Genomic DNA, 14,877 nt, shown 5'->3' with positions numbered 1-14,877 from the left:
CAACTTCCCTTGGAAGTTTTCCAGAATTGAAATATTCTGGATTCTCCCTGAGTGAATATATTTCTATACCAAATGTCCATGTTGATATGCTTTGCAAAGTTCCGTTTCTGTGAATATGTTATCAAAATATCTAGCCAAACCCTATAGAACATGTTTTCAGCTTTTAGGATTTTGAAGGAGCTTCAGGATATTTAATGTATTTTTAAAGTTTTGGCTCACACAAACAAATGAATTTGTAGGAAAGACAGCTTTTCTTTTAGTAGTAGTATGTTTCTAGTACTTGTGACTGCACAGCAAATCCTGAATATGTGACAAAATGCACCCTAAAGCTTGACACTTGGGAGGCACATAAAATAGAGTAAATATTTATGGTCATTTCTCATCACTTCTAAGTCAATCTCATGGTTATATAGGTCTGTTTTGTAATTTTCAAAAAAATACCTTTGGCGATGTGAGCAATGGATTTATTCAGGATGGAAAAGATAACCGTGTATAGATCTATTTATGAATGGTAGTATATGCACTCTTGATGATTCTCAGATTTTGAGAATAAATATTTTCTATTATTATGTATGCATGCATCTGAAGTTTGGCTTTGCAGTGTGTAACTTATTTAAAATATACATGTTTTTTTGGTAAAAACCTGTTTTTACAGGATTTTTTTAAAAGTTCTGGAATCTGGACTTCCTATTAATTTGTAATTTTTAGTATTAAAGAAAATGCCATGCAATATCTTATGCTGTACTAGATTTCCTTCAGGAACCTTGGAACACTTTATGGACTGTAACTAATGCATTGCCTCTTAGAAGGAGCAAAGAGATGTTTTATTACATACTGACCTTACAAGCTACATATTAAAATAGCCTTGAAACATGCTGGATATGATTTGAAACAGAGTGTGTTCTGACAGAATAAAGAATGAGCTGGTTTAACTGATCCCTTTCAGGATACGTTTGAAGGTTAAGCAACTACAGATCTCAGCTAATCTGATGTAATCTGCTGTTACTAAATGGGTGTCTACATTCACATTCGTAGCGCACTGCACATGAGTGCCTAGGAATAAAGTTTTCAAATTTTTTCATATCAGTTCTGCTGGGAGGAAGCCATGCATCTGTTTATTTACTTCTACCTCCTAATGAGCTTTTTTGAAGAAGTGCATGGTTTTTGTCCTTCACAATGCACTTGCATTTACCATGGCAGAAGTGATGGCACTGGAACAAGGTATATATTTTATTACTTGTTATACAAGGCAATTTATAAGGAAAAGGGTTGAAGAAATTGGAAATAGCATTCTCATACATTGTAAATTAGTTCTAGCATAGTTGAAATAAAGGCATATTTTACACTGGTGTTATATAGCTGGCAGCGTTCCTGAATAGGAGCAGATGGTGATTATGATTTTGTATTTAGCAAATAGCTACTCTAAATCATAAGTTTTTGCAGAAGGCAATTTCTTTCTGCTCCATGATTTTCTTACTATTGTAATGTCCTTTCTATTTCTACAAACTCGTTGACTACTGATGACTTCTGGTTTACATAAATACAGTATCTTCTTTTTTAATTTGCAGGAAAATCATATAATTTTTGGTAATAAAGAGGTTAATTTGAAATTTGATGATCTGTGTATTGCCATGTCAATTTTGCAAGATACTGTTTGTCATTGCTACTTATTGTGACAACATCTAGTATAAAGCTGCATGAGGAGAACATAAAATAGAGGAAGAATATAGAGAAAAGGGGGAGAAAATTAGAGGTAGGCTTATTGAGGGGAGGGGAATCTTCAACCTAATATGTGCAAACAGTGTACCCCAAAGAAATGGAAACATACTGATTCTTGAAAATGCTGAGAAATCCCATTTCACTGAAATCAACAGGAGCAGAAAGTTCTTAGAACCTCTAAAAAGCAGGTAATTTCTATGTAGACACCAGAAGGAGGGCGAGAAAGCTCTCCTTTAGAGAAATATGCTACTGTTTTCAATGTCAGGCTATTCTGAAAGATAAATATAGACAAATTCTTTGAATCTTCATCATGCAGAAAAATTAGAAATTAGTAATCCAATATTCTGAACTTTCGTAAAACAGACAGCATGCAGTTCCCACTTGAGATACATGCATGTATTATTATTCCTTATACAACGGCTTCCATTTTTCAGTTGTCAGTAGAATGATGGACAGAAGATGGTGCTTACATGCTTTAGAATAAAGCAAATCTAGATTTCGTGTGAAAGTTATCATTGCCATTTCGTATTCTTTTTCTCTTTAGAAACTCCACATTTGTCTTTTCAGTTTTTATATGCATGTCCTTTAAATCAATGTCCTTGATTTGATGTTCTTTATTCTGCTAGTGGTGTTGCAGAAAGTAATAGCATTTGCATTTAAATCTGAAAGGCAAATTTCTGATGAAGAAATGCCGATGTTTTTTTTTCCTAGGTCTGTGCTCTGTAATGATCCTGACATGTACGAGATCCCTGTGAATGTTCCTGTGGATACTGTAAAACTTCGTATAGAGAAAACTGTCATACGAAGGATTCCAACTGAAGCCTTTTACTACCTAGTAGATCTCAAATACCTGTGGGTAACTTACAACTGTGTAGCCAACATTGATATCAGCAGTTTCTATAACTTGAAGCAACTGCATGAGCTACGGCTGGATGGTAATCTGCTCTCGACTTTCCCTTGGGAATCACTGGCAGAGATGCCCAACCTACGGACTCTTGATTTACACAACAATAAGGTGACCAGCATTCCTGCTGATGCTGGCCGGTACCTGAGAAACCTCACCTACCTGGACATATCCAGCAACAAGCTAACCACATTGCCATCAGACTTGATGGACATTTGGCCCCCCTTCTCAGAAGCTGTCCTGTCCAAGAACACAGACATTCTGGCAACCCAGAGAGTAATTTTGGGTACGTTAAACAGCCTGTCTCATTCCTTATTAAAATGTGCCTAAATGTTAAATTGCAAGTGAGAGTAGGTAGGGACCAGTGTGGGATTCAGGAGAGTGGGTTTTATCCAGGTCAGTCTTCTGGTTTTTGCCTCGTGATTATTTATTATTTATTTTCTGTTGGTGACAGAAAACTATAAAATGAAGACAGTGACCTCCATGTATGTTGTTATCTCACGGTTATAAAACTGAAGAAAAATCTATGAGACCCTGGTCTACAGGAATACAGGTTCTATGGAGTATTCAGTATCCGTGTAAATGCAGGACTTCCAAAAATTGTGTTTCTGGTGACATTTCCCTCATCACTGTATGTGGTTGCAAGCATGTCCATTTGCAACTGTTTTTTTCCAGTGGCTCTCAAGCCAAACAAGTAGCTAGAGCTGATGCTCCATATATGAAGCCTGTCCTGAGACACAGTGCTGCAGATAACGTTGGTGGCTCGAAAGAGGGCAACTCTGCTCTCCCCACGACTCCTGTTGACCTTAAGTTGCTCTAAAGTTGAGTGATTATCCTGAAGTTTTTCCCAATTTATATGTTGAGTATGAGAGAGAGAATAGGAATCTGATCCCTACAACTTCACAGTATTTTTTACAGTATTTAAGGTAAGTATTTAAGAATAGTTTGGCCAGGCTGATTTTTTTCACAATTCTATTCCATCTCTCTGGTATACCGTCATGTCAGTTCTGTTTGTGACTTTGTGCTTTATCTTACACTTTCTCTCCACTTGCTAGTCTTGCAGGTAACCCCTTTCTCTTCTGCAGTCTCAGAACATGGCTGGAACAGCTCTATCAATAGTATTCTGTTCTGTCGCTGTTTATGTATAAATGCATGTTTTGACATTTTTGTAGTGTAGCAGGTGGAAGGGAGGAAAACCAGCTGGCGCTCTCTACTGCAGTAGTTCTATACCCACTGGTAAAGATCTGCCCTGCATTGTACTGCCCAGTATTTCCAATTTCTTGATCTAAATCCCCACTATTCAGTGTTCATTTGTTCAGCTGCTTTGTTTCACAGCAGAAGCTGCAATTTGAAACTCTCATTCAGATGAGATTGTATATAAGTAACTTAATAGATGCAAGTAGGCTGAACGAGTTCCTCACATGCATGGTAACTTTAGGTTTGCAGCATTAATAGGATCTTCATTTATTCAAGATTAAAAAAAAAAAAGAAAAAGCTGTAAAAGTAAGTCCAGCTCAGTACCCCTCTCCCTGTCCCCACGCTGAAGGCTACAGGAGGCAGTTAAGTAGGAGCTGACTGTGCTAGATCTAATCCTCCTGATGATCTCATGTGGGAGTCCCAGAGGTTATTTGGTTTCCTTGTCTTACATAGCCCTCACCATTTAAAAAAAAAAAAAAAAAAAAAAAAAAAAGAAAAAAAAAAAAAAGAAAGAAACAACACCCCCCAAAACCAAACACTAAAAAAACCCCAAACCACACACTCTTCTCTTCCCCTTCCCCCTAGCCACCGTCTGCGGGCTTTGTTGGTGCAGGCACTTTGCCAGCCTCCTCTAGTCCAGACAAACCCTCTGGTGCCAGCATTGAGTTGTCTAGAGACTTGGGATGTGACCTTTGGATCATTTTCGTTTATGAATTACAACTGGGTTTGAACACAGATCTCCAGAGTGGAACACACACTGGGTTCAAACAGCACCTTGCTTCTCTTTTTTTAATGTTAGGTGCTGAGGGAGGCTCTCTGCAGTCATTCTGGATTTGAATCTGAGAATGCAAAATGCCAGGTGGTACTTTCATTGTGTTGTGCTGAGTAAATCTACCTTAGGTAAGCTGTGAATAATTAGCTGAATTTTCTTTCATTGACATCATAGCCTTCTGACGAGTATACCCCAATGCAGACAGTGCTTGCTATATAAGAAACTCTATAGTGAATAAGAAAACATCCCCTTCCTCTGGAGATTAGAAAGTGCAGTGCTCTTTATGTCATGGGTTATTTTGACAAGCTTACTTAGTCTCCACTAAGTGTTAGTTTTATTATCTATATTACTGGAGCTTGTGAAGTTGTATTTATGCCACTCACGCTCACTGCCAGAGGCTCATCCTTAGGTTGCTGTTGATGTACTGTTGCAAAGCAGTTGTTTTTCAGGAATGAATGGTTGCTAGAAACTATCAGGCTAGAAAGATGACCTAGGAGTTGAGAAGTCTCTATAATGCTCCAACACTAGATATCTGCTTAGAACAACAGGAGCAAGAGGTGCTCTGTGGCATTGCTTCCTCTCTGACACACCTCCGGTCTCTACCGGAATTGCTGGAGCCTGAGGGATGAGAAATGTATCCCATAGATACTCTCCTCCTCCTCTGAGGTGGAGATAAGGATCACAGAGGTATGTGATCAAGAAGGATTTCAAAAAGGCCTCTAGCCTGCTGGGATGCAGATCCAGATGAACTGAACCATTCTGGTTAAGTCAGTGCTGTTCTTAAAGCCTGTGGCCAGACCATTCCAGAGCCTTCTCTGGTAACCTCTTCCAGTGCTTATCTGTCAGGATAGTGAGAAAGTTTCTCTTAAGATCTAACCTCAATCTCCCTTACTGCAAACTAAGCTGATTACCTCTTGTCCTACATGAGGTGAACATACAGAAAAACTAATTACCATCTCTTATAGTAACCTTTCATACATTTTCCTTCCCTGTTTGCCACCTTAACTAATCACGCCATTTCTTTCATCAGTTTCTTGTAGTCTGTGAGGGTTTTTTTTTTTCATTTTCTACCATAGTTACTGGTTCCCTTTGGACTCCTTTGGGTTTTTAAAAAAAGGTTTCTCTTAAAACGTGATGCCCACAATTGTATGTTTTGGTGCTCAAGAGTGTCCTGTGTGCTCCAGCTGTTCTCTGTGGGAGCATTCAGCCTGACCTATGTGCCTACATGGAATGGTAACTGCAGCCAGAGCTCTGCTAGAAGCTGGAACCCAGAGCAAATAAATGCTGTTTTTGTCTAGTCAGGAAAAGAGCAGTCAGATTCTACTTAGTGTAAACAGTTATGGCTTCAGCTGGCTTCTCTTCTAGTTCTGGCAGAAAGAGATTGTCACTTGTATTTAATTAACAAGATCAACAACAGCAAAGCCCCAAACTCAAATGTTTGTGCATATGATTGTTTTTTAACACCAGGAGGCAATTTCATCTTCAGTGTCTTGACTGAGCATCAAGAAGGTTGCATGTAAGAGAAAGTTCAGGCTCCCCATGTTTACTTCAAGGACTCTTGGAGGAGCCACGGACTACTTTTGCCAGGGGACTGGCAGGTTAGCATCTCCTTATTCCACTTCATAATCTCTGTACTTAGGGGTTTGGGGTTTTTTATTACCTCCCACTGTATGATGTTCCTCTGTGTGGACACTATGCTAAATTAAAGAGGGTCAAGGGATGATTCCTGGCCCTATGGACAAGTGGCTCACTCTGGCTCTCATCCACACAGTTTAGGGCCAGCTCTCTTTAAAACTGACTGGCTGTTCCACACTTTGTAAGATTTAGCCCTTGGTGTTCTGGGGGCTCTACAGGATGCTGAAGTGACTTTAAAATGTACCTCTGTGGGTGAGGGTGTTTTTTCTTCAAACTGTCTGAAGTAATGTCAGAAATGCATTGCATCCCATAGAATTGTGCTTTTGTAACATAAAATAGCAAGGGTATGTTGCATGCCTGATCTGCTGATAGGCATGCAGGATAGTATGGAGGTGCAAAGCCTGCTGTACTTATGTTGGAGGCAAGAACAGGATGGAGAGAGCTGTCCTTGGTGTTGTCTCATCCATAAGCCTTTCGGGGAGCAGTCCCTGGAATGCGAACTGTCCCTGGAGCCATGTCTCGCTTTGTCTTGGAGAGCGCCCTTGGAATAGTTCAAAACAAAGCTGTGGAGTAAGCTGACAGTTAAGCAGTGGAAATGATCAAGGGACCAGTGTGTGAGTTCATCTGGCCTTCTCTTGGTTACATCTGGAGCTGTAGCCTAATACTTTGATCCAAATTACAGCTAAGTTTCATCATTGGCTACAGAGGTTGAAATATCTGGCATGAATGATGGCAGTAGCATTTTCCGTATGGAAAATTACATCTAGTGAGTCACTGAGAGGAACAGAGGAATCCAGGATTTGGTAGAGTGGCAGTTAGATGAGATCTTGCCTCTGTTGCATGTAGAGGTGCCAAAAACTTGAAATGCTGCAGGTCCATCAGGCTCCCAGCTGTTACACTGGGCCATTGGGTAGATGCTGCTTGTCCTGAAACTACTCCCTAGCAATTACTGTGTGTAAGAAACACTGGGACATAGTGTGGGAAGTGGGCTTTACTGTTTAGAACCACGGATCAAAAATTTTGTAGCTTCAGTTGGAAGAGAGCCTTGGGTAGGCTGGCTCAAGCTGTAGTGAATACTTCTGTCGGCCCAAAACTTCAGTATTTCTTATACTGCCGTTTTACAACAACTGAAAAGCATACAAGTTATAGTCTGACACTGGTTACTGATTTACAAAGGAAATTTCGCTCGTAGCTATTTCAAATGCTAAAGTCCATATTGACACAGCATGGGGAAACCCTGCTTACTGAGAAGACTGCAAAAATGTGCATGCACAGACACACATATACATATATTTGCCATTGTACACAAAAATGTACATATAAATGTGTGAGAGTAAATTTAAAATATGCTAAATCTAGAATAAAGGGGTTTAGAGCAATTTATAATCCATATTTAATGTTAAAATACACTGCATTGGTGTATTGCAATAGATAAATATTTATCAGCGTTTGTTTTGCCTTGGTTAGTATTTCTGTCTCAGGTCAACAAGCTGCCTTAATATTTCTACAAAAGAATCCAGGGTTTATAAAAACTTGGTGTTCCATCAGATACACGTGGCATTGGAGACATCACTATTTTCATTTTATCATCTTAGGAAATTATTTTCCTGAGGGAATTCCATCTCATTCCTTTATTAAAGCTCCCAATTTTTTTCAGTTTCTTCATTTTTCCCTTTTTTTAACCTTTTCTTTATTCTTTCATCTGTTTGTTCTCACTTTTACCATCTTGTAAACACAAGCTGTTAAATTTCAGAATGCCCTTTGTAGTTCAGAAACGAGGTTTACATTCCCATTTCTGTTCTCTTTAATAGCTAACTGAAGTATAATCAAATTCAGTGTTTTATCCTTGCTTCCAACTCAATAGGGCTTTCATCTTTTCATTTTGGGAATTCACATGACTTGATGACTTACAATGGCTGTGCAAGTTTACTAAAAATAATGTGAATATTGTCAGATATTGGCAAGACACAGATAAATAGAAGGGATGAGCCGTGGAGGCAAGGAAGGAACTCCTGTAGCTGTGTATATTATATGTAAGTCCTGCTTCTTTAGCCAGTTCCACTGGGAAGCATGATGGATGGGGGACATGAGGTGACTAACTGAAATAACTCTTTCTTTGCACTAAAGCACAGAAGTGCAGAGTCTTCTGGGACTACAGCTTTCTTCTGAAGCTAAAACCAGGCCTTCAGAATGGTCTGAGATGGTCAAACCTGTGTCCCAGACTGGAGTAAACAACCATCCAATCTGAGGACTATCCCATCTTTGCTTCATCTTTCCTTCTATTTTGCCAATTTCTGATACTTACTGTAACAACTTTGGGTCTTCTTTGGGACACTAGGAGAATATGAAAGCCGTGTATTTATATATATTAAGAAGAATTTCTTCACTGAAAGGGTGGTCAGGCACTGGAACAGGCTGTCCAGAGAAGTGGTTGAGTCCCCATCCCTGGAGGTATTTAAAAGATGTGTAGATGTGGTGCTTAGGGACATGGTTTAGTGGTGGACTTGGCAGTGTTAGGTTTACAGTTGGACTCAATGATCTTAAAGGTCTTTTCCCACCTAAATGATTGTATGATTCTATTTGAAAGGCTTGTAAGCACTGCTAGTAGTATTAGAAACAATAATAAAACACACAGTTTCCTGCAATAAAGCTTGTAGGATGCAGAAAGGTCGCAGAAGAAGTACTTTCAGTAGCATTCAATGTAAGGGAGAACCTGCTGCCTGGTATGTGGGGTGGGAGCCCTACTGATGCTGCAGATCTGTCCTGAGTAACGCTATGGACTCGAGTTCCTGTCCTGCTGCCTGCTTGTAGCACAGCTGCCCCATGCTTCTGTCCTCTAGACAGCACAGAGACCATGCTGGGAGTTCATACGCATTTTAGCAGCATTTGTTATGGAGGAACTCTGGCAGTTGAGGCCTTGTTTCAAGGGGATCCTGTCTTCCCTCTTATACCTTAGGGGAATTTAATTTTCAAATGCTCACATAGTCTCTTTCTTAATGTAGTGAGGAAAATTGACCCCTTATAAGCAAGCGAGAATGAAAAAAAAAAGTTACTGGAATATTGTCTCTAACTCTCTCTAAGTACAAACTGAAGCTTGCCTAATTTAAAAGATGAGCACAAATAGTTACATACATGTGCTTGATTGGGCAGAATTTTTATAGGCACAAACAGTTGTGCTTAGATGTATGGAAAGCATTTGGATGGTATCTCTTTTGCTTGTGAATATATGTGTGAAGGTCACATGAAAAGTTCTTACATTTTGGAGATTATTTTTTTCTTTTTTCTTTTTTTTTTTAAAGAAAAGCAGTTGCTGATACATTTTCCTTGATTTCTCCTTCTCCATTCCAACTGGCAATAAGTAGTGAATAGAAGTAAAATCTCTTATGTCTGGAAGGGGTGAAATTGGATTGTGATGTCAAAGTCATGGAATCTCTTCAGGTCAAGTCTTGTTTTAAAGAGCGGGGATTAATTGGGGTTTACCACAGTTTTAACCAATCACTGCCATTGTGCTTAAAATACCTAATCTTGGTCAGGCGATAAAAGGAAGCAGTAGTTAATTATTCATGTATTCTTTGATCTACAGGTTTCTTCCAGAACAAAAAGCAGAATTTTTCCATTAGTTATTTTGATAATTCCTAAAAATACACACTGAACAATATTAGCAGGTGTTTCAGGGTTTTTTTTCTTTTAATTTTGGTTTAATTAATATTGCTTGTCTGTTGCACTAATCAGTAAATTCAGTAGTGAGGGGTTCTTGCATACCATCCCTCATTTCAGACTGTAAGTTCTGTTTATTGTTAATACTCAAAAAAAAAAGAAAAAGGTATGCCCAAAAGTATAAGTCAAATGAGAAAATATTTGAAATCATGAGTGATATGTTGTGTGGTGTTTTACGTGGTGAAGCTTCTGTTGCTCTATGAAGGTCAACATAGTGGAGTAAACACCACCAGCTGAGGATTTAGTCTTATATTCCTCAGAAATGGCTACTCTCTTTCACCATAATACGTTCACCAAGAGGGAGAAGCCTCTCATTCAAAGACTTTGGAATTAAGAAGCAAATGTTATAGCCTCTAACAGAAGAGGAAAGATAGTGTTCTTGTGTGCCATCACAAAAATATTGTAGTCATCAGCTTTTTTCAGGGTCCTTCCCATTTTCTACTCTTCTGCTATTCTTTTTGAACATATTTCAGAGGTTGTCCTAAATTGAAGCCAGATTTCTAAGAATATTGGTATAGTCCAGAGCTGGATAAGAATTTTCTTGGCCTAAAGCTTTGTCTCCTTAGCCTTTTTCCTTTTCTCAAGGAGCAGAGATGTTGGTGTAAGCTCTAAACGCTTAAATCATCATGTTTTCTGCAAGCATTGAAAAAAGGGTCTGAGAAGATCAAACTGTAAATGCCCAAAGGACTAAGAGCAGAGGAGAGTGACAGGATGCAATAGCCCTGAGAAGCTATCTTTCCAGAAGGCAGAGGCAGGTGAAAATGTATCATCAGTCTTAAGATGTCTTTTCAAAGTGTTTCTTCCTAGATAAATAGCAAAGTTAAGCAAAGGTAGTGCCAGTATATTACTATGCTTCTGTAAACTTTTGTGAAGAAAAAGTTTAGCTTAATAAACATTCATACTGTTCTTCCCCACCTCTGCAAAAACTCTTCCACCGATCAGCTGAACAAAAAAGACAAATTGAAAGAGAAAAGATTAACTCATTATAGGTCCACAGTTCTCCTTGATTGTACTTTGTGGTAGTCATGTGTCATACTGTAATCACAATATCCACATATTGCCTGACAACATTATTTTTTTTTTTTTTTTTCCTTCCCGTCTTCCCTCCCTCCTTCAGGTTTGCAGGACAACCCATGGTTTTGTGACTGTCGCATTTCAAAGCTAATCGAATTTTCCAAAATTGTGGACAACTCAGTTGTACTTCTTGATCCATTGGTTTCATGTAGTGGACCTGAGAGCCTGGCAGGAGTCTTGTTCCAGAGAGCTGAGTTAGAGCAGTGTCTTAAACCATCTGTGATGACGTCGGCAACAAAAATCACTTCCCCGCTGGGAAGCAACGTTCTGCTACGCTGCGATGCAACTGGGTACCCAACACCACAGCTTACTTGGACTAGGTCAGACAATATACCAGTGAACTATACAGGTATAATTGCTCTTTTATAGGAAATGGGAGAGCCTGAAATTGTTGGGTTTCTTGTCCTTTGAGATCATTATAATGAGTAACAATGGACCAGGTATCGCACCAAGCTGGCAATTGTATTTGTGCAACAGCTGTTACGAAATTCTTTGTCTAAGTCTTGGTCTGAACAGGTCCAACAGACTTCTGATTCTGGATGTGGTCTGTAATACGAACAATGTGCGTGGAGGGGGGAAATGGATGAAGCGGGGGAAGGATAAAGGAAAATGGACGTTGGGATAGGTGGGCCCTAACTCAGAAGCTGAAAAACAGAAAGGAGAATTCATTACTGGAATCTCTGTTTTGGTTCAAAGCGTTCATGTTAAAAAAGCTAGCGAGCCCATAACTGAGCCACTTCAAACTCAGCACTCCAAACATAGGATTTTCCAAAATCATGTTTTCTATGTTATTTGCAAATGCTTATTGTTTATTTGCAACACCCATCTTGAATGCTAAAGAGGCTGTGATTGTCTGATATCACTCTAGCTGCTATGATAGATATTTATGCAGGAACTTAAACATAAAAAATATTTCTTGCTAATGCCAAGTAGTTAGCAGTTATCTTAAATTGTAGGTCTGAAGAAGGTAATAGCCCAAAGTACTGAAATATCTTAAGACAAAGGTAATTTCCAAAAATGTTTTAAATGGCTAGTGTGTTCAGTGTCACTTGAAGTCTGTGAGACTTGTATTTCCTCTTCACATAGCAGCTTTAAGACATTTGATTTCTTTTTATGTAGTTTTGTTTTACTTAGTGAAACTGCAAAGTATATTGTAATTCGTCCAGACATTCAGTTCCATTTTGACCCAAGCTGAGCACTTTTCTGCAGTAATGTAATATGGCAGGGAGTTCCATAGTTTGTGTGTGGGGTTTGGTTTGGGTTTGTTTGGGTTTTGGGTTGGTTTTTTTTTTTTTTTTTTTTTTTTTAAAGTTTAATACATGTGATTCCTTCTGGCAGAAATAACTTAAGGGAAGAAGTAGGCTAATAATGTTTACTTTCTCTTTAGCTCCCTTTTATAATGTTTTACTGTTTGCATTTTCCTGTAGTAATTCAAGAAACACCTGGAGAGGGTGTCAGATGGTCCATAATAAGCTTGACAGGGATTTCATACAAGGATGCAGGAGAATACAGATGTAAAGCCAAGAACTTAGCAGGAATGTCAGAAGCTGCTGTTACTGTCACAGTGGTTGGTGTAGTTACTACAACTGTGTCACCACAGAAGTATGGAAGGAAACAAGAGGCAGAGAGACAGAGCACCACTCAGGAGGAATCCAAGCAGGAAGCTGAGAAGACAACCACACCTCTTCCCACCACATCAACCACCACAGCACTGGTTAGCACTGAAAGATCAACAAGCATCAGGTTTACTGACAAGAAGCAATCCAGGCCTGCCTTCGATGGAAAGAAAAGTTCAAAGGCAATGACAAATGGAAACAAAAAGCAGGCTGGGGAGATAAGCAAGAAAGGTGAGGAGACAAAGCAGACTAGGGAGATAAGCAAGAAAGGTGAGGAGACAAAGCAGACTGGGGAGATAAGCAAGAAAGGTGAGGAGACTTCATTGAATACAGCAGGTCTGGCTGAGCAAAATGTTACTGTAAAAAACCTAAGAGTGATCAGTGAAACTGATGAAAGAGTGACCTTAACTTGGAAAACTGTCAATGCCACAAGCAACTCTGCAGTGACTGTGTTATACTCAAAGTATGGTGAGAAAGATATGTTGCCTCTGAGCACTGATTCTAGCAAAAGCAAAGTCACAATTGATGGTTTGGAACCTAGTACTCAATATATGGCATGTGTCTCACCTAAAGGAGTGCCACCTACAAAAGAGCAGTGCATTATTTTCTCCACTGATAGGTTAAATGATGAAAACAGCTCTCAGTTTTCTATTCTGATATTGGCCAGCAGTGCAGCATGTGTGGTTGTTTTACCTTTGATATTTTTCTTACTCTACAAAGTTTTAAAACTTCATGTGAAACCAAAAACTGCAAAGGAAGCTGACCTGTCAAAAGAGACCTACGTGAAATTTGAAACACTATCTCTGAAGCCTCGAACAGTAAATGCAGGAGAGCAGCGCTGGGCACGAAGGTACACAGATGACTCGGAAAGACTTCTCCTTTGTTCTAGGTCAAGCATGGATTCTCAAATGACCTTCAAAAGTGAGGGCTCTAGGTCTGAGTATCTGTGCTGAACGTGGGTGAGGGTGGAAGAGATGGAATATATAATAGGTAAAATTAATCCAAGATGGTGATACTGCCTCTGGAAGCAGGTTGGTGCTAGGTGGTGGTCAGAATATATTATCTGATGTAATGCAGTCTACTGGATGGGTAGGGTGGTGGGTAGGAGGGAGAACAGAAAAAAATGTTGCCTGTTTATTTTCTTTTTTTATGTTTGTGACCTTGGATGTGAAGGAATGATGTTCTTGAAAAGATAAATACAGCATGAAATGGTTGCCTGGTTAAAAATCTTCTATTTTTTGTTTTCATTGAAACATCATTCTGTTTTCTCTTCTCTCATTTTACTGTATGATGTGCTAGTTGCATGTATCAAACATTAATCACAACCTTCATAAAAACTATGTACTTAAAAATAATAGGAAAACAGTTTAAACTACTTCTATTGAGGTCAAAACTTTATTTGAAAATACAGGTTTTCTTCTGACATCAGCTTGTGCTTTGAGATGTCATACAGCTCTGTTTGTACAGTATCTTGGACTGGAAGTGATCTCAGGTCAATCAAGACTGAAACTAGGTAGCCACGGCTTATTACCTCTTGAGAAGTACAATACACATCATACAGTCATTTTGCAGATGATATGGCAAAGGGGCTTCTTTAGTATTCTGAAGCTCAGGTAAGATACCATTATGAGTAACTCTGGGAGAGATACTAGGTATTAATAATGTTAATTTACATCACATGATTGTATTGCAAAATCTCAGCCTTAGAATTTACTTGGATGCATATGTCTATATACCTCAATTTCAGAAATCTCTGTACAGAAAATTTTGTGGTAGTGTAATACAACGTACACTCTCATATACCTATATATTACATAGATATCCCACAATATTATATACTACACTGTAGTAATATAATACAATTCGAGGTGCAGTAAGAGGAGTTCTTGTCCTCAGGTCATGTTGGATGTGTAATGAAGTTTAATGAGCATAGTGAAAGTTAATTGTAAGCATGCTTCCCAGTGTTTAAAAAATAAGGTATTAATAGTAACAATGAATACAGAATTGCCTATTAATGACAATAATGAATTGTCTATTCTGAGGCTACTTTTTTATTGCCTGAAGTAAATAGCAGAGCTTTTATTGGTTTAGGTTCAGATATTATGGTTAGGAGTAAGTATGAATTGAGAACCACAGTTTTTCCTAAAAATTAAAACTGCATTGTTTTCTTGGATCTTTCTATGCCTAGAAGAACCGTTTGTTTTGCTAGAAAATTGGGAATCTTCTCTTTCCAGAGGGAGAAA

At 38.8% G+C, this 14,877-nt stretch overlaps 1 protein-coding gene across 2 annotated transcripts; it reads left to right on the top strand.

The window, feature by feature from the left end:
- The first annotated feature begins 1,105 nt into the window (after positions 1 to 1,105).
- Positions 1,106 to 13,596, top strand: LRIT3 (leucine rich repeat, Ig-like and transmembrane domains 3). 2 transcript variants are annotated; one of them, XM_075709594.1, is made up of 5 exons: positions 1,106 to 1,221; positions 2,431 to 2,909; positions 11,062 to 11,367; positions 12,446 to 12,843; positions 12,922 to 13,596. In XM_075709594.1, the coding sequence occupies exons 1-5, from the start codon at positions 1,106 to 1,108 to the stop codon at positions 13,585 to 13,587; spliced, it is 1,965 nt and encodes a 654-aa protein (XP_075565709.1). In that variant the 3' UTR covers positions 13,588 to 13,596. The 2 variants fall into 2 exon arrangements, with proteins under 2 accessions (XP_075565709.1, XP_075565708.1); XM_075709593.1 differs by having other exon boundaries at positions 12,446 to 12,865; positions 12,905 to 13,596.
- The last annotated feature ends 1,281 nt before the right edge of the window (positions 13,597 to 14,877 follow it).

Source organism: Pelecanus crispus, chromosome 4 (genome assembly GCF_030463565.1).
Source record: "Pelecanus crispus isolate bPelCri1 chromosome 4, bPelCri1.pri, whole genome shotgun sequence".
NCBI classification, from domain to species: Eukaryota; Metazoa; Chordata; class Aves; order Pelecaniformes; family Pelecanidae; genus Pelecanus; species Pelecanus crispus.
This window is presented reverse-complemented; position numbering and strand designations above follow the sequence as displayed.